The sequence below is a fragment of the Ptiloglossa arizonensis genome, chromosome 2, assembly GCF_051014685.1.
Source record: "Ptiloglossa arizonensis isolate GNS036 chromosome 2, iyPtiAriz1_principal, whole genome shotgun sequence".
NCBI lineage: Eukaryota > Metazoa > Arthropoda > Insecta > Hymenoptera > Colletidae > Ptiloglossa > Ptiloglossa arizonensis.
Genome location: NC_135049.1, coordinates 29,651,549 through 29,678,875, shown reverse-complemented (window position 1 = coordinate 29,678,875; position 27,327 = coordinate 29,651,549). Strand labels below are relative to the sequence as shown.

Genomic DNA, 27,327 nt, shown 5'->3' with positions numbered 1-27,327 from the left:
TTTCTTCTTCTTCTCTCTCTCTCTCTCTCTTTGCTATCCCCCGTCGCGTCTCACCACTCGCGGGAATTAACCCGAGCGGCGAACTCCTCGTTTATAAACCTCGTTCCGTCCATATACGGGACACCACGGACCCGACCAACGATTTATCATACGACGAGTCGATACGTCGACGCGCCTCGATGGGTGTACCTGTCGCGCGTTCTCCGCGCTGGACGAACCGCTCGACGAATCTCGACGCGAAACTGCCGCTTTGTCGTCTCGACGAAATAAATTAAACGGGGTTCCGTTCCTTTTGCCGACGGAGAAACAAAGTGAAGGGTAACCTCCAAGTCTCAGGGACGAGGGAAATTATCTTCCGTGTTTTCGATACACCGAACTTGGTCAATTTCACGCGGGAGAATGTTCGGAGCGTTTTGGAAATTACGAAGAGGATTTCACGCGTTGTTTCATTACTGTGGACGAGACTCGAGTGTATCGCCATGATCCTGAATGGAAACGAGAAACTAAGGTGGAGAACCGGTACTTTGGTTTCGAAGAGAGTTGGGGCCCGGAAATCGGCCGAGAAAGTGTCAGCATCGGTTCTTTTTGAAACGCAAAAGGAATTTTGTTGAAAAACGATCAATGATCGTTGTAACTTTCCGTGAAATATTCGAAATTGTAATACTTGCGCGTGGTGTCCCGTTCGAATCGCGAAACGCATCGAAGGAGTTCGAAGGACCTCGAGGTGGACACTTGGAACGTTCGCGGAGAAAGGTCGCTCTGAGGCGTCAAGGTCTCGCGAAGGTCACCTACGTTCTTTTAAACGGGGCACGGTAGATTTTTCAAGGAGCGGGTCGTTGCGCGATTCTAATCGCTCGAGCACGGTCTCGCCGGCTCGGGCAGCTCGTACGAGTTGTTGAAATCGAATTTACGGGTACGATTATGGTTTTCAATGTTCACCGGTTAACGTTCGGGGCTAGTAGAACGTACCTTGTTCCTCGAGTAGACCTGTAGCACGTCGGCCCACCATCTCGTGTCCTCGCGGCAGGTGCCCTTCACGAATGTTACGCCTTCCGGGGAGCTCACGGCGAGGCTGTACGGATGTCCCGTGACGTCCTCCGCTGCAGCTACCTCCAGGACGCGCGTCATATCGATCCTTGCTTGTGGAACAGTCTCCGGCTGCAACGGAAAGAAATCGACATCGAGCCACCGTTAATCATTGCTCTGGACGGGGACGATTTAATAATACTGTATTTAATAATACTGTATTTAATAATACTGTATTTAATAATACTGTTCGCGAAGAACTCGATCGGGTAATCGTCCGGTAGCCGGTACAATTTCGACGTACGATATAATAATTCGATACGGAACGACGTCACGGTGTAAACGACACGGAGCGGTTCGTCGACACGAACGATGTCGAGATCGGGCCCGTTTCCTAGGAAGGCGGACCTACAAACACAGAAAAGCAACGAGGTCGGATCGAGCGACGGGGGTGGGGGGTAGATCGGCTACGAGCTTAATTGTATCTCGAGCAGCTTCGATCAGCTGATCAACGAGGACGTTGGGAACCGACGAGCTGGAACGAACAGTTCAACGTCGTACACACGACGCGCAATCCGAATCTTACCGTACAGTTCCTCGCAAAAGTACGTTCTAGTCGATCCTCGACTTGGAATTATCAATTTCGATCTATATTTGTACTCCAGGAAATTACTCTTATCGATTATCCATTCCGATCTACTTTCGTACGAAACGACCGATCTATTCGGTTGTTCGAAAAATTTCGTTTCTTTTCGGTGAGAATGAAACACGATTCTTTTAAAGTGTACAAATATTTTACCAAATTTTATATTCTCCATTTTGGAAAACGAAATCACATTCTCGAACAACCCAATACTTCCACCGAGAATTCTCCAATATATAGTCAAACTCGATCGAATTATTCGGTTGTTCGGAAAATCGTTTCGTTTCTTTTCGGTGAGAATGAAACACGATTCTTTTAAAGTGTACAAACACTTTACTAAATTTTATATTCTCCATTTTGGAAAACGAAATCACATTCTCGAACAACCCAATACTTCCACCGAGAATTCTCCAATATATAGTCAAACTCGATCGAATTATTCGGTTGTTCGGAAAATCGTTTCGTTTCTTTTCGGTGAGAATGAAACACGATTCTTTTAAAGTGTGTAAACATATTCAACCCAATACTTCCACCGAGAGTTCTCCAATATATAGTCAACTCCATCGAATGATTCACATCCATTAGAAATGCCTATCAATGATTCTGAACCATGCCCAACGATTACCTTCAATATGGCGAACAATTAATCCAGTCTCTCGATGCTCGAACCGAAATAAAACCTTGCGTAATCGCATCGCGGTCTTCCTGCATTCTCTGGCCGGTGTTTTCCATCGTTTTCTGAAATCGTCGTGTCTCCGGTCCGCATTTTTGCGGGTAACGGGTCCCGTGGCGGGAAACGTCCACGTATAAAGGTTGATTCGACTCGCGGGGCTAGGAAATCGTCGACGTAACCGAACGACCTTTTTATCGGCCATTTTCGAGCGGGCTGTTCCAACGAGAGCCCCGGTAGAACACACGGGGCCCCGCGGACAGCCGGGTCTCAGCCGTAATTTCGCGTTTATTTGTTCACCGTCGGTTTTATTGCGGCCGCGGATAATTTAGTGCGTCGTAACGCTCGCGACAGTAAAAACCGCGGCGGAGCGCGGACAAGGTGGCGCGACGTAGCGAATAAAATCTTCCGGTGTTACTTTGTCGTCAATTTCGGGGCGTAAAGGTGCACGGGCACGAGCACCCCGACGAACACGACGAAAACGATGATTTTCGTCGTCGTCGTCGTCTTCCTCTCCAGAAACCGCGTTGTTCCAGCGTGGATAAGTGGCAGCCTAGCTACGAGTACCGCGCTATTCGCCACTCGTAAACGCGGTGCTTCCAACGGGAATAACGCCTTATTACTATGTTCGAGAAATAGTTCTCGCGTCGTAAAACGAAATCGAGTCGAACATCGCCGACGTGGTTCGCGACAAGTACTCGGAACGGGCGATCGTGAAAAAAAAAGGGTAGAAAATGAACGCGGGAGGGGTTTGTTTCGTTTTAAAAAATGTCCAGAATGCAGAAGACTTGTGCTTTTAATCGAGTAATGTCGAGAAAGAATAATTCTGTACGGTACGAACATTCGTGTTACGTTCGAGATCCGATTTCACTCTTCCTGGCTCTCCCGGGATCTCCCTTGGCTCTCCCTCGTCTCTCCCCGTCTCTCCCCGGCTCTCCCCGGTTCTTCGTCGGTTTAACGGTCAAAGATTGCTACTTGGAATCATCGTATCGGTGATTTTTACCGATATCGATGATTCAATGACAAACTTCCGAGTAATACGCCGATAACTCGATCGCGTAAGCTCGCGCGAAGGATCGTTGGACGACGCCTTCCGGGATTCGAAATACGAGATAAGACGATCGCTCTGATCTTATTTTCGCGTTCGAAACTCCCGGAAATTGTATCCCCGATAGAAATCGGTCGTTCGATCGACTACGGCACGATGGGAACGTTCGCGAGATAGCTTTTTATCTTTCTGGATTACATTGCAGATTCGAAGGCCACTGATTGGACCCGACAACGGTGACGGCTCGGATTTTATTCCTCGTTTTACGTGTTTATTACGCCGTATAAAAAAAAGCGGGACTCGGGCCGACATTAAGGTCGACAACGTTAAAAAGATTCACGATTATGTCGTTTCTTCTTCTCCAAGACCCAACTCGGGCCCGCTGGGAGCATAAACATTTGCGTCAAAACTTGCTTTAAAGCCGAACGATTCCGCGTTACCAATTTTTCAATGTCCGACTACGGTCTGTCAATCCCTCCGGATTATAAAAAGAAACGGATACAAAGAAAAACGTATCGTTCAAAGTATTCAATAGGTCTCTGCGTAGAGGTTCTCTCGCGTGGTCTAAGACCACGGAGGTTCTTACGACGATAACGTTATCTGTTCGGTTAAGAACTGGAACGAAAGATACGAGCGTTGCTATTCTTATCGATGCTCCCATTGCTTTCTTACGCGGCGCGGGGACCGCGAGTATATTAATATTTTCGAGAAAATCGGATACGAAGGGGTACCGTCGATTCGTTGTACCTAAATCTCGACGCAAACCGGATCATCGAAATCATCGAAGCTACGAGACGCGAGTCGATGGCAAGTATGCGCGCATAGCTCGATAATCTCGCCGACACCCTAGGCTCTTACGCGGTGGTAATTATCGGTAATAAACGAACATTCGAAGTATTTCCAATCGATTACGAGTCTGTGGTTACCGGTTACTGGCTCTCGGAGGGGAGTGGGACCAGGGGACCCTCCTTATTGGTCGTAGAAAGTCGTTAGAGGAAAGAAAGATCCGTGAAAACGGCGCTCGACCGCGATTCGCGGCCGGGGATCGTGCAAACGAAGTCGCCCACGGCGACGAGGACGATCGTTAAAGGAAACCGGGTGCCACGGGAGGGGGGCACGGTGACGGGAAAAATCCACCGTGCTGAAACGGTAGTCGTGACTGCTACAAAGTATCGTCCCGGACGGCAATTAACCTTTCGAACGCGATTGACGCGACGAGTAATATATCGAGGGGACGCGAACGCAGTTAAAAAAACAAAAAACTGGACACCTGTCGGCCGCGAACGCGGGAGCAAATTAAATAGGGATCTCGGTTGTCCGAGAATACTCGACAGGCTCGCGACCAACGCGAATTCCACTACCTTCTGCCCCGAACTTCCCGATCCCTTCGAGTGAGAATCGCAACCAGCTGAGAACTTCGTACGCGAACCTTGAAATCGTTACACGGTTACAACGCGGTACGATCTTCGAAACGATCACGTTTCATTTTTGGTAGATCGTTTCGTCGCTCGTAAGATCGTCCGTAACTTGTACGCAATCTGTACTTTACAGATCGAGTAACAAGTATCGAGACGAAGAAGAGACGTTTTCGCAAACGAGTAGATCTTGACAACTCGCGCGAAATAGAAACACGAGAAACAAACCTTACGATCTCGAGTGCTTCGAAATCATCCATGGAAGAAAATTATACGTTGCGAAAAAGTTTAATCGGTTGAATTTCGATTTTCATAGTCGTTCGCCAGCAGTTCGAAAGCACGGTTTAGCTTCTTTCTTCGCGAAACACGCTCGAGTGTGGAATTTTCCACGATCAAGGTGAACGCGTGCAATCGAGGAAGATTTCGAGCAACAATTTCGCAGCGTTTCTCCCACCGGATCGTCGACGGTGTTCGCCCCGCGTTGATTTATCGCGCGAGTGGCAACGAGCACGCGCGAGTTACGAGTCACGAGGAACGGGGCACGTAACGCGCTCGAAATAATGGTCGAGGACGCGAGCCGCGCGTTGGAACGATCCTCGAGATTCGGGAACGAAACCCGCGCGCTAATGTCGGTGAAACATCGCGCGTCGCGCGCCTTAAATTATCCCGTACCGGTCGTTTATCGCGTCGCGGTGGAGGCGGGGGCCGAGAAAATTTGTTAAATGTAGATTTCTGCGAGGCAGGGAAGCGGTTCATTAGCCTGCCCTCGCGATAAAAGAGTCCCGGTAACGGTAAAGGTTCGTCAGCGAGCTCCTCGTACCGCTTAATCAAGCGCCGCGTGAAACAGGACCGTGCCGCGGTTAACGCGGCGCTGGTTCCAGCCGAAAAATACCCGTTAAATCGTGCGTCTTCTCGTCGCCGTGGTGTACACCGGCCGAGGGGAGCCACGGAGGGGAGGGGCGCACGGTGTTTGTAAAATGTAAATTTTTGCGTGCACGCGAGACGAGGGAGAAGCTCGAGAAATATGAGCGCGAGAGCGCCCGCGCGTGGAAAGATGCACGCGCGAGCGAACCTCGTGCGCGTTACCTGCGAGAAAAATTTGCAGCCGATGCGCTTTGAATTTATGCGGGGGACGCGTATACACGCTGCGGCCACGAGCCGCAACAATGTTGGAATAATTATACGATGCTTCTATCGCGGCGAGTGGACGCCGGTAAAGGTCGAGATATGGTTGCGAATACTGTTAGTTTCCTTCGAAACGCGTTTCGAACGGTGAGGTAGATTTTACTCGGGGTATACCTAAGGGTTAGGTCGTTAGCACGAGAGGAGGCTGGAATTGCAGCTCGAGGAGAAACTACTCGGTGCGAAAAAGTTCGAGTAATTATTTGTAAATTGCATCGCGCGCCGAAACGACCGTGTTCGAACATCGAGAAATGAAATGTAATTGCAAAAATTATTATTTCTACGATAAGAAACAATCCCCCCTGCGAAATTATAGGAGTCGACATCTCGAACTCGTTACGAGGGTAAAATTGCACCCGTGGAGGTGCTACAAAGTTCGAGTAATTATTTGTAGATTGCATCGCACCGGAGAGACCGGTATACAAAGGTCGAAAAATGGAATACAGTTGCGAATGTTGTTATTTCGGACGCGATTGCAACGATTGGAAAACTTCTACGTTCGAGAGTGTAGTCGTCGGTACTCGAAGGAACGGTAGTTCGAAGAGTGAAATTTTAACGCAGAAATTATCATTCCAAACGCGGTACCGACGAAAAAAGTCCTCGAACACCGATACCTCGAACTCGTTACCGAGAGAAAAATTGCAAATGCGGTTTAAATTATGCGGCGCGGTCTCGACGAAGCGCAACAATGTTGGAATAATTATAGGAAGGATTTTATCGCGTCGAAGAAACCGCGTGCAACGGTTGAAAAGTGAAATACGACCGTAAAAATGATTATTCGGGACGCGCTCGCAACGATGCGCAAAAATTTTCAGGTCGTCGATACTTTGTGCGCGTTACCGCGAGAAAAATTGCAACCGATGCGCATTGAATCATGCGAGGACGGTTACACGGGCGCAGATACCCTCGACGAGGCGCAACAATGTTGGAATAATTATTCGTAGCTTCCATCGTGCCGACGGGACCGCGTTCAAAGTTCAAACAGTGAAACACAGTTGCAGAAATTATTATACGAAACACGATTGCAACTATCCGAGATCTTCCGCGACACCGAAGATATCCCCTGATATATCTGTAGAGCACCTAATCGTCGATTCTTCGAACGTGTTGCGTAACAAAGAAGTGCAGTCGACGAGATGCGACAAAGTTTAAGTAATTTTATGTAACGTCTACTATACCGAAAGGACCGAATTCAAAGGTCTAAAAGTGAAATGTAGAAATTGTTCGAAACTCAATCGCAACGATACCCCCAAACATCGATACTTTGAACGTGTTACAGAAGAAAAGTGCATCTAATGAAGTGCAACAAAGTTTAAGTAACTTTGTAACTTCTACCGCACCGAAGATACCATATCCAAGGGAATAAAAATAAAATATAGATAGCAAATTGTTCCAGATGCACTTGCAGCGATAAGAAAAATTCTCCACGACATATCTAAAATGCACCGGTCGTCGATACTTGGTACGTATTACGAAAGAAAAGTGTATGCATTAAAGAGGTGCAACAAAGTTTGATCAATTATTTGCAATTTCTACCACACCGAAAGTACCACATGCAAAGTTCTAAAACTGAAATATAGATACCAAATTATTCCAGATGCACTTTGATAAGAAAAATTCTCCTCGACGTATCTAAGATGCACCAGTCGTCGATAATCCTAACGTCTTGAGAGAAAAAAGTGCACGCGATAAAGAGGTGCAGCAAAGTTTGACCAATTATTCGCAACTTCTACCGAAAGTACCACATCCAAAGTTCTAAAACTGAAATATAGACACCAAATTATTCCAGACGCGCTTGCATCGATAAGAAAAATTCTCCGCGACGTACGTCGAGCAACAATGGTCCGTTAAATCGTACGAGAAAAGATTCCGCTAAATAGCAACGAAGTTGTGTACGTCCAGGTCGTTGCGTAACCGCGATCGGTGAAATACCATTGGCTGGGGAATCTTCTCCGGGAGACGTTCCCCTTGGAAACGTGGAAGCCGATAAACTCGTTAAACCCGTGGAAAACCAGCTGTAAATTTAATCTCGCGGGAAAGAAAGCCGCTTCTGCTGGTAGACTGGTCGTTGGAAATCGCGTCCGCTGGTTCGATCCTCTCGCGTTACGCAACCGACTTGGCACGTGTGTGGCTCGTAGTACGCGCAGTTGCGGGCTCGCCTTAATGCCTCCCACGCAGCGGCGGTGCCCGCGCGCCGCCGGTGTATAAACAAATAACAAATTGTAGTCGCCGGCCAACAAAGTGAACCGAGCCGGGAGCGTTGGACGGTTCACGGATCGCCGTGTACGAACGTCAAGTGTACTTAATTGTACGGTCTCCATTCAGCCGTGGCGAGAACGCGGATAATAGAAAGTAAGACAGCAGGGACCGCGCAGGCCTGCGCGGAATTTCGTCGGCCGTGCTCGTTTCTAAATCGTCGACTTTATCGCCGCCCGGAGGCCGTAGATTTCGCGGTGGAAACGGGGCCCCGATACCGCGATCCACGATGATTTCCTAAGGGAGACACGACGATACCCGTGGCTCGATTCTCGCAACGTGATCGTTGCTAAATAATAAGAAAACGTTCGATTTTTCGGTCAAGTAATTACCCAGTTGATTCAATTAAGATCGAACTCTTTTTGATAAAGTTTCTGAATAGGTTGTTCCGCTTTTGCGTTAGATCGAGTTGGGGTCTTTCTCCAAGGTGTTTCAATCGATCTTGTGGATGTTACAAAATTAAAAATTTTGAAAGCTTAATATTTATGATTAAAGAAGAGTAGAGTTTATTGTTCTGAGTGACTAAGGTAAATCTTCCGTGAATAATTTCGAGACGAAGGCAAATTTTCGCGACACGCGCCAGTCATCGATGCACCGTGATTGTTTCGGTTGTCGAAATATGTTCAGTTGTCGAAGAACGGGAAGCAGGGAAAACAATCGGCCGAGCGATCGTAAGGAATTTCTAATTGCCCCCGGAGCGGGTAAAATGGTACCGTCGGCGATACTGTTTACCATTCTCCTAATAAGTCCAGTCGCGACACCGATTCGCGTTCCAGGTAAGTAAATTGTCCCAGGTTGAGCGGTGTGCAGAGAGCGCGAGTCATGAATGGATTAAAAGATAATTGTCGTTCCACGGAGCGGAACGTTGGTCGCGGGCCCTCGTAAGGGGCCCGAGGAACGATAAACTGGTCGCGAGGACGCGAATTCGATCTGGTCCGGGCGTTCCACATTACGGACCACCGAGCGGGAACTGGCTCTCGCGACGGGTCCACGGATGCTTGTCCAGAAACGGCGAAACGCGAAAGGACCGATAATTATTCCGCGCTCGGGAAAAAGAACGCGGCAAGGACGGAAGGTTAATTAAAACGGGGATTTATGCCCGGTTGAATTAAGACTCGGCGCGTATCGTGTCTCGCGGCTGCGCGGCTTCCGGTCCTCGGTCGCCTTCCGGCAGGAATCCAGGGGCAACGGGGACCGAGTAGTTCTCCGTCGGAAAAGGAAAACGAGCTTGGGAATGAAATGCGTATCAAAGGTACGTTTGCCACGTTTTCTCCTGGTCGAACGCTGTAAATTATTCGAATACCACTCGCTCGAATACTACTCGACTATTCGAACACCGTGTGCACCGCTCAGATATCTGGATATTCGCGATACGGTTCGAGTAAGAAATTACTCGAGTACGATTCGATTATTCGAATACCGTGTGCGTCAATTGAGTATGTGAATATTCGTAATAGAATTCGAGAACAATTTGACTATTCGAATACCGTGTGCACCGCTCGGATATCTAAATATTCACGATACGGTTCGAGTAATAAATTACTCGAGTACGACTCGACTATTCGAATAGTGTGTGTATCGATCGGGTATCTGAATATTCGTAATAGAATTCGAGTACAGCTCGACTATTCGAATACCGTGTATACCGCTCGGATATCTAAATATTCACGATACGGTTCGAGTAATAAATTACTCGAGTACGACTCGACTATTCGAATAGTGTGTGTATTGATCGGGTATCTGAATATTCATAATAGAATTCGAATATAACTCGACTATTCGAGTACCGTGTGCACTGCTCGGATATCTAGATATTCGCGAGACGGTTCGAGTAATAAATTACTCGAGTACGACTCGACTATTCGAACAGAGTGCACATTTATCGGATACCTGAATATTCGTAATAGAATTCTACTACAATTCGACTATTCGATTACTGCGCTCGTAATAGATTAACCGAATTCTCGTAAACCGATTCGAACGATAAATTACCGGAATAGTCCCGGCCCTAATATCGGTACGAAGCTCTATTAAGCCGACCGGGCCCCCTCCCCCCGTTTCGGCCAAGTGCTCCACATAGTCGTCGGATTATGCCAGGTACGCACGCGGCCCAGACGCGTCCGACGCGGCGATACATCATAGCCGGTGTGTCTGGTCGTTATGTACACGAGACCGCCCTGCTCCGACGTTTTTGTTCGTACGACGTATTTATTAGCGGGAAGGGTTCCTTCGAGAGATGTCCTCGCGCGCGGATACGCTTTTTGATTTATTCCAAACGGCCCCCCTTTGGAATGTCATTAACTCTCGCTGGCCGTGATTACGGGCCGCGATCGACTCGGTCCCCCTAACGAGCCGGATTTACAAATCGATGTTTTCTCGCGGCGGAAACTACGCTACCTACCGATCGGGAGCTTCGTCGATCTCCGCGAGTTCGAGGACTTTCTACGAACCGCTTGGAAATTATCTAAAGACAGCTGCGAGTACAGATACCACCCAGAAGTTGTTTAGTGTCCTTCTGAAGACTGTTCGAGCATCGTTTTGGATCCTGTGAAAATTCTGGTACCTCTTTGGCCCCCCTGTGGTCGTCGTCGCAGTTATCTTTCGAGGGCACGGTTCGCGCAACCAGGATATTCAACGCGCGAACGTTTCGAAAAAGAAATCAAACCGTTCAACGGCGATAAATTCCATCAGGGGTCCAATTGATCACTCCAACGGGAAGCAAAAATACCGTTCTCGGCGCCTAAGTGTCAACCCGTTGCACCACGAGCGGGAAAAAAACGTGGCGAACAAGGTGGCAAACGGTGCAAAAAGCAACCGAGAGCCGCGATAAGAGGCCGAGGTGTCAAAAATAAAAATAACCAGCCTGGTCCAGGTCGTCGGGGATCCAAGAGATCTGGTACCCGGCTGCTTCGTGACCCGGTTGCGGTGTACAGAGTGTACCAGACTCTAGATAAGATCCGCGCTGCTTATGTAAAACACAAGTTGTCGCGCCCCGTGGCGGTCTCTTCATCTTCCTCCGCATCTTCCAGCCCTCTTTCTCTCTCTCTCCACTCTGTCTTTGCGGTACTTCGACTTCTTTGCTCCTTGTCCAGTCTCTTTGCCCAGATTATCTTCCTCTTTGGCGCATCTTGAAGTCAACGTTTGAAGGTTGCTCGAAAATTCGTACTCAGAAAATGGTTTTGTCGAGAAAATGAACTCGTGTCTGGGTTCTCGAAAGACTGCAGCAGGTACTGATACGATCAGTGGAAACGGTCTTCGCCATTTTCAACCAACTGCAAATTCTTCAAAATAAATATAATATTCCTTCGCTCTTCACGACTCCTCTAGACTTCCACCTTATGACTCCTCTAAACCCCCACCTTATGACTACTCTAGACTTGAATCTTATGACTCCTCTAGACTTCAATCTTATGACTCCTCTAGACTTCCACCTTATGACTCCTCTAGACTTCCACCTTATGACTCCTCTAAACCCCCACCTTATGACTCCTCTAGACTTCAATCTTATGACTCCTCTAAACTCCAACCTTATGACTCTAAACTCCAACCTTATGACTCTTTTAAACTCCAACCTTATGACTCCTCTAAACTCTCACTTTACGACTCCTCTAGACATCCACCTTATGACTCCTCTAGACTTCTACCTTATGACTCCTCTAAACTTCCACCATTACACAACTTTGGATACCGCGAATCATCGTTCCCAATTTTCGATCATTGCGCAAAGCAATGCTGTACTTTTCAGCATCGAAGTAACACCGTTCATCGAGCTTCGTCTTCGGCGGCAGCAGCCTTCCGTCGACGCAAGGTCGTCAAGGGGCGAGCGTTCCAAGGTTCCGTGAGCCGCGCGAGATCCGCTCGAGGACGGCTCTCGATCCAGGTCTAATTAATTGCCGCAATTAAAACGTAACGCCCCGGCCGAGTCGCTGGCGAATTTACGGAAATTAGCGACGCTTATCGGGCCCCGTCCAGCTTCGTTTCTGTCCGCGCACGGCCACGCGGGTCTCAGATCGTGCCTCGGATACGGGCAGCTCTCGTCGCTGTAATTTACGGAGACGAATACGCCCCGATCGAGACGCGTCGTCGGCTAAACCCGCGTCCAGACGCGCGCAACGTATCAACGGGGGTCGAATTTCACGGGTGGACGCGCGCGAGGGTGGCCCAAGGGTCGTTCAACTTGCAATAACAATACGGAACACGCGTGTTGGAAATACACAGAAATTGGAAATATAATTCACGATGATTTGAAAACGGAGATAGTTAATATATTTAAAAGGTATGGAGATGATTTTCTATACTTCGACGATACGTGCTAGAATCTCGAACATACTCAAAGGGTCTTGAATATTTCGAGCGTTCTTTGCATACATCTGAGCACGATAATCGTCGCACTAGAGGCTCTAACGCGAGAAAAACTCCTTCTAGAGCAACTTCGACGAATCTTGAACCTTCTCGAAGGGTCTCCAATATTTTGAGAGCTCATTGCGTACAGCTGAGCGTGACTTTCGTCACACTAGAGGCTCCATCGCGACAGAAACTGTTTCTAGAGCAACATCGACGAACCTTGAACATTCTCAAAGGGCCTCAATTATTTCGAGAGATTATTGCATACATTTGTGCGTGACTTTCGTCACAATAGAGGCTCTATCGCGACAGAAACTGTTTCTAGAGCAACATCGACGAACCTTGAACCTTCTCGAAGGGCCTCAATTATTTCGAGAGCTGATTGCATACATCTCAGTACAATTGTCTTCACACTAGAGGCTCTAACGCTAGAGAAATTCCTTGTAGAGCAACATCGACGAAATTTGAACCTTCTCGAAGGATCTGAATTATTTCGAGAGCTCATTGCATATATTTGAGCGTGACTTTCGTCGCACTAGAGGCTCTAACACTAGAGAAACTCCTTTTAGAGCAACATCGCCGAACCTAGTACCACCTGAAACTGTCTCGATTACTTCGAGGTCACATTGCGCGCATCGTGACTCCAGAATGGTCATCGACAAACCCCTCTAAAGGCTCTCGAACGTTTAGAGCCCGACTCGGGGGTATCTAGACACCCCAGAAGCATCGAGGAATCGTTCGAAAGGTTCTCGAACGCGAGTTGCGCACGTCTGGACGCGATTTTGGTCTCGTTGTTGCGTACGTTCGAGCTTCGCGTAAAAATTGTAACCGTCCGACGATCACCACGCGGGATCGACCGATCGCGTCTCGGAAGGCCGGGCGTCGCGTACAGAGGTTTCTGTTCCCCAGGAGCGAGCGAGCGAGCAACAAGCGTACGTACGTACGTACGTATCCGCGATTCTGCGCTGTCGTTTTCGCACGCTCGACCAGTTCCATCTGGGAAAGCAACGGGGGTCTGTCGGGCGTATCGTCGTCGACGCTGAACGATCTGGTAACTTTTCATCGGTGGAAACAGGTCCCACCGGTGTCCAGGGGGACTCGCTCGCACTCGCGAACGCGCGTCACGAAAAACGATCGATAAAACCGGAACCCATCGGAGTCCCGAGCAACGACGACGAGACGACGACGACGACGACGACGACGACGACGATGAGCCACCGACGCTCTTTTCCTCCTGCCCTGTAACGTCGAGGGATTCAGCGACAAATAACCGATCCCCCCTCGCCACTATAATCGCGACTCGAACTAAATTAGAAACGTCGAAATTGAAGCTCGATCCGCGCCAAGTTAGGTGCGATCAAATTGCGATAGGATCGATTTAGTTCGCCGGTCTCGATTATACTAGATCCCATCTAATACGATGGCCGTGTTGCGCATAGGTTTAATCCGCTGCAACGCACCACCGGACGCGTCGGGACCCTACGTTATAATTGGATTAAGTTATGCCAGCCCTAAGTAATGGCCGATCGAGTAGCTCGGTACGAGTTACGCGACTCCCAGGTTGTAATTTCGTCTAAATTGCGCGTGGTTGTAGTCGTGCTGGTCCTAACTTGTATCTGCCGCGTTTATCTAAATTATGGCCGGCTCGAGTTATGCTTCGTCTAAATTGTGCGGGGCTTGAGGTAGTCCTAAGTGATGGTTAACCCAAGTTGTAGACTCTTGGTTATATTAGGACAAAGTTGCGTTCGACCCCGCTCCCATTGGACCGGAATTGTGGCAGCCTTGAGTCACGATCTGCACAGTGGTCAACGGTAGGTTCGCGTTACTTCCGTTTCGGTTGCACCAGGGTTGAAATCACCGAATTGTATTTTAACCAGCCGGTAGAGAACGATCGAGCAACGTCGAGGTTTCCGCGAGCGTTTAACCCTTTGGCGACGCCTATGCGCGATCGATCGCGCCCGGTGAACACCTGCGAGCGCCTCGTGTACGCTACGAGCTGAAATTCGCGATACAAATGCAATCGGGGTGGATGTAATTTCTGTCTCTAGAATCGAGCGTGTCGACCTCGAGTGTTCAAAAATTAGTGTCCAAGGGGTTTGCAGAAATTCCCCCTCTGGTGGAAATTGCACCGTCTAGGTGTCGAGTATCGAATAAAAGGCGAGAGGATTAATCGGCAGTCTCGCGGCAAGGTCGGATTTGTCGGCGGATCGCGTGCAAATATCCCATCGTATCGCAGAAATCGATACACAAATCCGAGCGCATACTTTGTCGAGGCAGTCCGACTCGAGACCGTTCGAATCCCTCTCCGGTAACTAGATCGGTAGACCTTCCCACAGTATACCCCCGTTGAATTTTTCACGCGGTTCCCTGCGTAGCTCGAATGGGAAAAGCGATCTCATTTCGTTCCTCGTTGGCAGTCTCGTTAGCACGAGAGCTATAGGAATTCCATCGAAGGCGCGCGGACGCGGACGCGGACGCGGACGCCCGGCGCGTAAACTCATCTCGCGTCGAGGCGCAAAAGGCACTAGGCTCGGCACTCCGCGTGCATTCCGTCACGTTGCAGGGGAGGAGCCGCTCGCTCGGCGCGAGCTCGCGCCGCGAGGAAATCCCTGGTATTCTAATCAGTTTCTAGCCCCCTATCTCCCGGACCGTACACGGCCGACAAAGTTCCTTCGAGGAAATCGATGGATTGCCGAGTCCCGGCGTGTCGTAATAATCATTAAAAGAATAGCCAATTCGGGGGCGGATTAGAATATTGAGCAGGCTTCGATTGCGATCGGGAAGCCGTGTGTCGAATACCACTGCTCACTGTGGATCGGTGCGAAGGAACGTATAGATATGCAAGGAAAGTACACATTCCGGGGAACGAAAGAAAAACGGAGAATAGTTGGTAGTTGCAGACTTCGGGGAGATGTAGGTCCGGTTCACTCGGAGCTGGACGAGTTTGGGTTCGATTTGGATCGGAGCTGGTGAGAATTGGTGTGGGGTGACGTTGACTGAGCGTAGGTGAAGTTCGAAACACATGGTTCTCATATGGACGGAAGGAAGTCCACGGTTGGGTTGCCTCTAGGGATCTGAGTTCCATGTGGTTCAGAGACCTAGGCTATGTATGGTATAGAGATCTAGGTTCTATATGGCTTGGAGACCTAGGTTCTACGAGGCCTAGAAACATAGTTTCTACAAAGTCTAGAGACTTAGATTCTATCCCAGCTTAAATCAACCCCTAGAGAAACTAGGATTAGATTTAGAGAACTCTACGTGTACCTTAGACGAGTTTTACCTTTGGGTTAGCTCTAGAGTGTTCCAGGAATCCTAGAAGCTCTTAACTAACCTTGGACTCGATCTTAGAGACCTAGGTTCTATATGGTCTAGAAACCTAGGTTCTGTACGATCTAGAGACCTAGGTTCTATGTAGCTCGAAAACCTAGGTTTTACGAGGCCTAGAAGCATAGTTTCTTTAAACTCTAGAAACTTGAATTCTACAAAGTCCAGGGACTTCTACCCTAGCTTATACCAACTCTAACTTGGATCATACTTGGAAACTCGACACCTTAAACTAATTCCACGTTCGAGTTAACTCCAGATATCTCCACGAATCCTGGAAACCCCTAACCGACCTCGAACCAACTCACGAACACCTTGGTTCCAACTCGGACGACATCTGCGCAAAGTGAACGATTCGTCGTTCCCCTTTCGGCATCTGGCTGACTCAACACCGGTGTACCCCGAGGCCTGGACAATTAGAACGAACCACGCACTCTCGTCTCGTACGCACCGAAGCGTATCGAAGGTCTGCCACGGAGTAATTTGCGAAAGGTCGAATCTGAAAGGTTAAGTTTCCCTCGACGGATCACCGGGAACGCACGACGTTCCACGAGCCGAACCCGAGCCAAACCCACGCGAAGTCGGGGACGTTTTGCAATTTCCCTGAAACGCGAACGAGCTACACGCTCATCAGCGCGGAATCCGTCGCTTTCGTCGCAGATGGGGCCGATAATTCAATCCGCGCGCGGATCGTCAGCCAGTAGACGCGACCTCGCGCGGCCCGTCACGAGGGAATTTCGTAATTAATAAATCTCGGTGTTGTTTAGACGCCGGTGTACGCGGCCGGAGAGCTTCGATTCCGCCGTGGCACAATTAAATTAATGGCTCCGTGTCCTTATTAATTGACTTCGCCCCGGTTACAAATTGCGGCTGCTATCGCGGAGCGCCGGTGGCTGCTTTCATTACCGCGGTGGTGGCTAGCAGGAGATCGCAGAAGGTCGATGTTAACTGGCAGCTCGATCGGAGTAACCTGATTCGAAAGCCGAGGAGATCCAGCCGCGCGCGAACACGAGAAACGCGAAATCTGGACCCGGAAACTCGGTACAAGGGATTCCTTCGGCACTCGTCCGAGACTGCTACCGAGTTCTTTGAGATTAATGCAAATTAGAGATACACCTGGATCCAGAATTTTTTACCAAGTTTTATTCAAATTAGAGGCTTATCTGGATGTAGAATTGTTTGCCAAGTTTAATCCAAATTAGAAGTAATTAGAGGCTTATCTGGATTTAGAATTATTCACCAAGTTTAATCCAAATTAGAAGCAATTAGAAGCTTATCTGGATTTAGAATTATTTCCCAAGTTTAATCCAATTTAGAAGCAATTAGAAGCTTATTTGGATTTAGAATTATTCACCAAGTTTAATACAAACTAGAAACTTATCTGGATGTAAAATTATTTCCCAAGTTTAATCCAAATTAGAAGCTTATCTGGACGTAGAATTATTTCCCAAGTTTAATCCAAATTAGAAGCAATTAGAAGCTTATCTGTATTTAGAATTGATTCCCAAGTTTAATCCAAATTAGAAGCTTATCTGGACGTAGAATTATTTCCCAAGTTTAATCCAAATTAGAAGCAATTAGAAGCTTATCTGGATTTAGAATTGATTCCCAAGTTTAATCCAAATTAGAAGCTTATCTGAATTTACAATTGATTCCCAAGTTTAATCCAAATTAGAAGCTTATCTGGATGCAGAATTATTTCCGGAATCACTTCCAGGATGGAAATTTAATCCAAAGTAGAGACTTTTCCAAGATTAAAATCGTTTCCCAAGTTTCATTCAAATTTGAAGCTTTCTCTAGACTAGGATTACCTAGCTCTAATCCTAATAGCCAATTTCACCCGCCTCGAACCAACTTCCGTAAGATCTTCCCTAGTATCCATTTTCAGCCCAGAATCCATCCCGTTCGAACTCCTATCTCAATTGTTCTCGTTCCTCTAAAAAAAATTCCCCTAATTCCCAAAATTAACGTAGATTCGCTCCAAAGAGAATTCAAATCACCTCCGACTTTATTAAACTCCTACCTCGATTGTTCTCGTTCCTCAAAAAAAATTCCCTAATTCCCAAAATCAACGTAGATTCGCTCCACAGAGAATTCAAATCACCTCCGACTCTATTAAACTCCTACCTCGATTGTTCTCGTTCCTCAAAAAAAATTCCCTAATTCCCAAAATCAACGTAGATTCGATTCAAAGAGAATTCAAATCACCTCCATTGAACTCCATCAGACAACGTTCAATTTATTCCCCCGGATACTGACCTCGACCCACAATCCACGTTTCCTGTTCCTGCACGACGAACTTTGACAAATTCGTTCGCACCGTAGGGTCGTCGTCTCGGCGAATAACGAGATAATTTCAATCGGCTAACATCTGGGAAAAAAGCACCGTTCCCGCGAGTTTTTCCATCGGTGCGGGGCACTCGCTCGAAAATCGATTAATCGTGGCCGATGATTCTATCACGGGCGCCGTTAATGTTACGTTAAGAAGATTTATCGATGACGTAAATAATATGCAAACCGTCGTTCGAAGTGACGCGAGCGTTTGCTTATCTCGCGGCCGCGGAAGATTAATGCGCGTGCCGACCGGCGCGTGTACCGCGGTTAATAAACATTGCGAGCAATAATAGTGCCACCATCGGCAAAGAATCGCTCGCCCGTTGGTACGCTCGCGCGTCGAAATATCGAAGCACGCCAGGTAGCCGCTTGCATCGCACGGCACAGGTGTTCCAACACCTCCGGCGTTTCGTGATACATAGTTTTCGTGCAGTGCCTCGGGACGCTCGACGAGTCGATCGAAATATCGTATCTCGAAATAATCGTTTAGTCGAACCGTTACGTGAAAGGAATTGGGGTAAAGGTCTGGGTCTTGGTGATTGTCTCCCTCTATTAGAAGGGATGAACTCGTGTACTGGAGTTAGGGTCAAACTGTGTTGATTCTCCACGATGGTCGAGGAATCGATCGAAATATCGTATCTCGAAATAATTGTTTAGTCGAACCGTTACGTGAAAGGAATTGGGGTAAAGGTCTGGGTCTTGGCGATTGCCTCCCTCTGTTGGAAGGGATGAACTCGTGTACTGGAGTTAGGGTCAAACTGTGTTGATTCTTCTTGATGGTCGAGGAATCGATTGATATAATCGTTCGGTTGAACCGTTACGTGAAAGGAATTGGGGTAAAGGTCTGGGTCTTGGCGTTTGCCTCCCTCTGTTGGAAGGGTTGAACTCGTGTACTTAAGTTAAGGTCAAACTGTGTTGATTCACCACGACGATCGAGGAATCAATCGAAATATCATATCTCGAAATAATTGTTTAGTTGAACTGTTACGTGAAAGGAATTGGGGTAAAGGTCTTGGCGATTGCCTCCCTCTGTTGGAAGGGTTGAACTCGTGTACTGGAGTTAAAGTCAAACCGTGTTGATTCTCCTTGATGGTCGAGGAATCGATCGAAATATCTTATCTCGAAATAATTGTTTAGTCGAACCGTTACGTGAAAGGAATTGGGTAAAGGTCTTGGCGATTGCCTCCCTCTGTTGGAAGGGATGAACTCGTGTACTTAAGTTAAGGTCAAACCGTGTTGATTCTCCTTGATGGTCGAGGAATCGATCGAAATATCTTATCTCGAAATAATTGTTTAGTCGAACCGTTACGTGAAAGGAATTGGGGTAAAGGTCTGGGTCTTGGCGATTGCCACCCTCTGTCGGAAGGGACGAACTCGTGTACGGGAGTTAGGGTCAAGCCGTGTTGGTTCTCCGCGACCCTTCCGGTACGAGGTACCATGGTGTCGAATCGAGGGTAGCCTGTGTACTACAGGGTCGTTGATTAAGGAAGATACACGAGGGTTGTCCGTATGCTGCTGGAGTGGAGACCATGTGTCCTAACTCTGATAAACTGCTATACCGTGCTGCTCGAAATGTGGACAGATGTCCAAGGGGAAGGGTTGCGCGGTAGATCGTGGAAGAACAGAGTAATTAGATTCTCTCGTGTTGGGTTAGGTGCGAGGAAACCTACGTTTGGTTCTAGAGATCTGGTTTGCAGGAGGGTAGAGAAATCTCAGACTAGTGTAATTGATTCGGGAAGTTCTAAGTCTACGTTTGAATGTAGAGTTGAAGGTTCTACGAGGTTTGGAATATCGTAACTTAGTTTGGATCGCATTTAGAAAACTCTTGATCTAAGGAAGATGAGATCCAGGTTTGGAAGCTTAAGCCTAGTTAGTATCGAATTTAGAAAACTCTAGATAGACGTCTCCGTTTGCGTTAACTCTAGAGGCGTAGACTCCACGCTTGGAAAATTCTAATCCTAGTTTGGATCGGATTTAAAAAACCCTAGAGAAGATAAAATCCACGTTCGGGTAGATCGCGCGAGTCCACGTCGCGTTGCTTCTCGACCGTTAGACCTGGAACACTCGCGAATCGCGTAATATTTAGAAACCATCGTTGAAATACATTCTACGTTTCGCAGTGAGTTCGTTCCACGGTCATCGACACAGCTACGGAAGGATTTTCACCGAGAAATCACCATATCTGGCGAGCTTCTGTAGTCGGGATCGACTGATCGCGACTCCTTCGAGAATTCTAAACGCGGTTCGGACGTCCTCGCGGCTCCTCGTATTCCATAGCCGAAACTTGTGACCTCAGCCGACTCGCGTTCCACTTCCAACCTTCTTCGATCTCTCCTACGTCTCACGAGATAAAACGAACAAGCAACGAGAGAAAACGTTACATAACGAGCGGTAGCTTGGTCTCGCGGAGGCTCCTCGACAAAGGAAAATGTCGAGGCGATTGCGGCACAACGAGAAAACGATCCCGCGCGGAAAGATCGCGAAAAGGGAGCCCCCGGATGGATCGTGTGTCCTTGATCCTCCGGCCTTTTTCGAGATTTCACGAACGATCGACACAGGAACGACACGATCGAGACTCCCCTCACCTTTTCCAACGATCGAGGGAGATCCGCTCGAAGCGTGGAACATCGTTAACCTTTGAGATCATCCTCGCGCGCTCGCTCGCTCGCTGGCTAGCTCGCTGGCTCGCTCGCTCGCGCGTTACCGCTTCGAGCACGCGTGTGTCGTTCGATGCATTCCGCGAGGATGACTGCCTTTTCCCTCGACGAATAGGTGTGCGTACGCGCGAGGAGTAACGGGATCGAGGGATCGATCGCGCCGCGGAGATCGAAGGTCCCCCGAGATTCGATTCGATCGTGGAATGGCGAAGGTCGTCGGGGAAAGGAATACCGTTTATAAGTTATCGATCGAGCCCCGAGGATCGATGGACGGAAAGCGACTCGAGACGAGGTGGTACCGCGTGGTTTCGCAACGCGTCTTCGGTGAGACCGAACGAAACCAGCGACGCGACCGGCCACCGCGCATCCTTCTCCGCGCATCGTACACAAAAATACGTTTAGAACGCCGGTACACGGTGTCGCGCATTCTTACCTCGCCTTTCTACGGTTAAGTGAATGTACCGAGGTGTTTAATCGTGCGAACGGTCCAACGTTCAAGAGAGCAACGTCTCAATTACACGATTTTGCGCGATGCGTAGGAACGTCTCGAGACTTTAACCGGGAATCGAAGCCTGTAACGCGAAACGGTGTGTACAGTTCTTCGGGATTGTAAACAACCGGACGAGTACAGATTCCCGTAGACGAGTAAAACGCAAAACTCGAAGGAGTTTACCTCGATCCTTCCCTCTCAATGCCGAACCATCCGTCACTGTCCGTGTCTAGGATCTCGTAGGCAAGGATCGATCGCGAACCATCGAGTAATTCGCGTACAATACTTTCGAAACATCGAGAAACGTTCCACGTTTTCGTGGATCAACCATCGGTCGAAAAGCTCGGGTTCGGTTCGATCGTGGATCATCCGTCACTGTCTCGGCAACTCGCCGTGGTAGCACGGGCCGCGTACGATCGTGCAACTTTGAAGGAGTTTCTAAATGTCGACAAACGCTCCACATTTTCTCGCGCCGTGCTACGCTCCAAAATTGGACACGGTTGCCCTTATCTCGAAATCGCTCGTTACTCGGTCGCGAATGGATGCCAGACCGTTGGAACAATAAACATCTCAAACGGCGCGTACACACAATTATTCCGTCGGGAGGATCTACGAACTGGCGGCGTCGTTGATATAAATCACTGGAATCCGAGGAAATTGATTTCGCTCATTGTGCCCGTGGCTCGTCGACGTGCTCGCGAGTCGTCCACCGCCTCCTCCGTTATTTCATTACGCGCGACGTCGATGGCGGATCGAAGAAAATGGGTTACGGTGGCCGCAAGATTAATGGTGCCACCTGCTCGCAATTATAGTCGTCGAGCGGGGCCCACGTGCGTACGGATCATCTTTCCGCCGCGGGAAATTCCAATCGGTTCGTTCCGCTTCTGTCGATATACGTCGAGTCACGAGCTTCACGGCACACCCGAACCTTAGGGAAATCTCGATCAGTCGGAACGATTCATCAATGGTGTGGAATCTTTCGGTTGATTATCGATCGAACGCGGAAGTAACGACGCGACGATAACGAGGATGGAATACTCATCGAATCGTACTGTACGAATACTACGAATGTTCGGATAATTCATCGGTGTTCCTGTATTTGAATTATATTCGTAGAGTGTTCGAAAATATTTGCATTAGGCATGGAACTACCGATCTACGAATACTATCGAATTCTAGGAATATTTTGATAATCGACAATGCTCGAGTATTCGAATAGTATTTGAATTATATACACTTAGTATTCGAATCACCTAAGAGTTCGAACGTTCTTATACTGGCACTGAGTTGAGACTACTGATCGAATCACGGTATTTAAATACTACGAACGTTCGGATAATTCGTAGGTACTCAGCTACTCGAATTATATTCAAGGAACAGTCGAATCATCCAACTGTTTGAAAATGTTCACACTTGCCGTAGGTCAGAAACTATCGATCGAATCGCACTATTCGAATACTACGAATATTTCGACAATCGACAATACTCGAGTATTCGAATAGTATTCGAATTATACGCTTATTCGAATCAACCAAGAGGTCGAACGTTCTTATACCGGCACTGAGTTGAGACTACTGATCGAATCACGGTATTTAAATACTACAAATGTTCGGATAATTCATCGGTGCTCGAGTATTCGAATTATATTCGTCGAGTGTTCGAAAATGTTTGCACCAGGCCTAGAACTACCGATCGAATCGCACTATTCGAATACTACGAATATTTTGACAATTGACAATGCTCGAGTATTCGAATAGTATTTGAATTGTATACACTTAATATTCGAATCATCCAAGATTTCGAACATTCTTATACCGACACCGGGTTGAGACTACTGCTCGAATCACTGTATTTAAATATTACGAACGTTCGGATAATTCGTAGGTACTCAACTACTCGAATTATATTCAAGGAACAGTCGAATCATCCAAGTGTTCTAAAATGTTCACACTTGCCCTAGATATGAAACTATCAATCGAATCGCACTATTCGAATACTACGAATATTTCGACAATCGACAATGCACGAATATTCAAATAGTATTCGAATAGTGTTCGAATTGTACACACTTAATATTCGAATCATCCAAGTGTTCTAAAATATCCACACTTGCCCCAGGCCTGAAACTACCGATCGAATCGCACTATTCGAATACCACGAATCATCGAATACCATTCAAACTCTCGAGTATTCGAACGATACTCGAATTACACTCGTCTTCTAGTATCCTAACCGCCCAAATCTTCGAATAAAAAAAAATTCAACGAGTCCGTAACTCTCTCAACGACGTTTTGACCTTTTTCATCGACCGAACTTGTGTCCCCGTGCCAGTTCCTGCCCACAGTCGCAGAGTACGGACGTCACAGCCTGGTCACCTCACGGTCAATTGTCCGATCCCGATGTCCCTGGCGTCACACCCCAATTTCCGTTTCGTGGTGTCGCAGCGGCGGTCCGTGACGTCCGTCGTCGACAATAACGAGACGGTGAACGGTGTGGATTGAATCTACTCTCGGCGAGTTATCCGTTGCTCAAGATTCCGTACGCGCAGACCGCCACCGCGTCCATTATTCCTTGTACGAAAGGAACAGCTGCCGCTCGCCAGCAACGGGCAAAGGGCCCCCGTCGAGAAGCCGAGGATCAACGCTGAAAACGACAGTGTTCCCCATTCAACGGCGTAATTAACGCGGAAGTTATTGAAATCCATTGTGCCGGTCGGTTCTTTGTCACGGTGAAACGGCCCGTTTTCCACAGAGATGATCGTCCGCGTCCCAGCTCTCCTCTACCCGGGGTTAAGTGAGTTTCATTTAATCCCGTCATTAGCTATTTGCCGACCGAGAACGGGGCGAGGTCCTCTCTCCACCTCCGTCGTCGTCTCCGTAATCGTCTTCGCCCTCCTCCCGTGCGTCATCTATCTCCTATCCTCTCGCCGCGCCGGTAGTGCCGCTCCTCTCGCGGAACGTCTTAATGATAATCTCGGAGCTCGAGCCGAGGAGAATAAAGAGCACGCATTACGCGATGCTGGAATTACGCGCGTTCTCCACCGGCTGGCTGGGCCTTCGTCCAGGCCTCATCGGTCATCGCGAACCCCCTAACAATTAGTCTCCGGGAAATTGAACGCCCCGAAACGCATTGTTCCGGAGCAGAGGTTGCCGCGATAACCTCGGTAGCCAGCGATAACGATTAGGAAAACTGCTCGCGAGTCTTGCGCAATCGGAGACCAACTCGAGGCAAAAACAACCGTCGTGAGCTGTTCGGGGTCGACGAAATGCAAATTTATTGCTTGCACGGATGACTCGTGACTTTTTCGTTTCTTGTGAATGTAGTATACTCAGGAATAATAATAAAGAGAAACCGTACCGAATAGATCTCGGAAGGAAGTATCCAGTGAACCTTTTTTCTGTTTTTTTATCAACTCTGGAGTAAGTTCTACATACGTTCTACGCGACCTAGAGATCTACCTTAGACAAAGCTTCAACAAAAAACCTTGACCCTAGCTTCCACTCGAAGAAACTTAAACTCACATCGAACAAAGTCCACCTACGATTCTCTTTTCTTCTTCTACGAACACCAATCCCAGAACACATTATCTTCCTTACGATCCTTCTCTACAAGGAGGCTAGACTCCTCATCGAACCGTTCCGTTCGATTCACGAATAAAAAGTTAAGCCACGTTCTCGAGAGTCCCGATTCCCAACAGTGCGGCGTTCCGAAAAACTCGATCGCGCACTTTCTCGCGGTCGAACCGCGCGTTTCGATTTCTCCGTCGCGGACGGTTCTTTCTCGCGCTTGGGAAACGGAACGGGGGAACAATCGAGCGCCGTGGAATCCGTACGATCCTCGCGAGACTATCGAGAGTAGCGTGCCACGGAGAATTCATCAGGTGGAGATTCTCGTCCGTGCGCGTACAGGTATGTATATTCATACGCCAGCCCGATGGAATGCCAGTGATGTCCAATAGGCGATACCGAGCGGCGTGTGCGCGCGGTCTGTACCAAGTATAGGCTTCTCGTTCCTCGTACACACGCACGTAACACGCGTGAACGCGTTACGTAGGATCGGTTGCACACGTAGCCGCGAGTACGCGCGAGTACGCGCCTACGTTTCCTGGTCGTTCTCGTGGCTGGGCGTGTCGCAATGCCGACTACGCGTGTATCTCTTACAGGGGGCTGAGAACGTTTCTTAGATACTTTCTTGTACGAACGATTATTAGATTCTTTTTTTTCCTTTTTTTTTGTACGCGAGGAGCCCTTTGACACGAGACGAGAGGTAACGCAACGTGCCGGGAAAACGGAAGCGTGTGTGAACGAGAATGGAAATGATACGGGGTGAGCAGAGAGGATGGATAAGATTGATAAGTTGCGTGTCTGGGAAATAGAAGCGTAACGATGCGATTTTATTTAAGGAAGTATTGAACAGTGATGGTTTGTAGGGAAGTGGAGGAAGGGATATTGTATAGTGGGTTGTTCAAAAAGATTTGGCGTTTGATAATACTTATTGAAGAGCATTAGTACTTGGTTGCTCGATAAGTTTCGTCGTTCGATAATACTTATTGAACAGTACTACATTGAACAGTATCTTATTGAACAGTACTACATTGAACAGTATCTTATTGAACAGTACTACATTGAACAGTACTACATTGAACAGTATCTTATCAAACAGTACTACATTGAACAGTATCTTATTGAACAGTACTACATTGAACAGTACTAAATTGAACAGTATCTTATTGAACAGTATCTTATTGAACAGTATCTTATTGAACAGTACTACATTGAACAGTACTACATTGAACAGTACTAAATTGAACAGTACTACATTGAACAGTCCTAAATTGAACAGTACTAAATTGAACAGTACTACATTGAACAGTACTACATTGAACAGTCCTAAATTGAACAGTACTAAATTGAACAGTACTACATTGAACAGTACTACATTGAACAGTACTACATTGAACAGTACTAAATTGAACAGTACTACATTGAACAGTACTGTTCGACAAAACTTATCGAACGCTCTATCGTATATTAAAATAAGTGAAAAGTGGAAATTGATGTATCGTAAAGAATCGAGACGAGAATAATACAATTCTTGAGCGTCATTTGGAAACTTAGTCGTTATTTAAATATACAGAGTCTGTTCTCTTAAATATAGAGAGCACTCCGAATACTCAAGAATCGAGCACGTTCGATTCCGTGTTCGGTCGACTTTGGATTTACGAAAACGTACACGGAGTAAACCGAGAAGAAGAAGAAGAAGAAGAAATTTCCATTGATCCATCGATCCTTCGAGATTAAGAGAAACAGGTGGTTCGTCGCGACTCTGGTTACACGGCAGAGTCACTCGATCGCGACGAAATTTTACCTCGTCCCGGTTATGCAAACCGTGACTCCTTTAACCTCAACAATATCCTCGTTACATTGTTACATCCAAGGTAGTAGTTGTTTACCACTCGTTATTCGCCGCAATCGTGCGCTATTACGGTTCGAACCAGTTCAACGATTACTCATCGTTTCCAATATGGCGACAATATGCTGCGAGCGAGCGACCCAACACGACAAATCCTCGATATTTGTAGTCCGAGTCGTTCGACTCGGGGATGAACGAAGAATTAATCGAAACGTTCCACGAAACGAACGGTTTCCCTCGATTGGAAAAACAACGCGATCTCGTTCATTTCTACGCACAAAGTCGAATCGTGGATTTCGAATTCAGACTGGTAGACGTCTGCGTCTGTTCCATGCCAAGATTAGCTAAACGTTGGGATTCCGTTAATGGCTGTACGCAGAGATAATTACAAAAGCTGTTTGGGTAGGTCGATAGAGGGGCTGGCGAAGAGCGACGTGAATTTCGAGAAAAGTCGAGAACTGGTCTTTGATGGACGGATCCCTCGAGTTTCAAAAATTTATAACTTTGTTTACGGTCAGCGTGTTGC

The 27,327-nt window shown here is 47.7% G+C and overlaps 1 protein-coding gene across 3 annotated transcripts in view; it reads right to left on the bottom strand.

Moving 5' to 3' along the window:
* The window catches only part of Osp (myosin phosphatase Rho interacting protein outspread), a 323,581-nt gene that overhangs the window by 27,229 nt on the left and 269,025 nt on the right, over window positions 1–27,327 (bottom strand). For all 3 annotated transcript variants that reach the window (XM_076327530.1, XM_076327533.1, XM_076327535.1), the window contains exon 4: window positions 970–1,158. In XM_076327530.1, coding sequence (XP_076183645.1) covers window positions 970–1,158 — 189 coding nt within the window. The remainder of the gene's footprint in view (window positions 1–969; window positions 1,159–27,327) is intronic.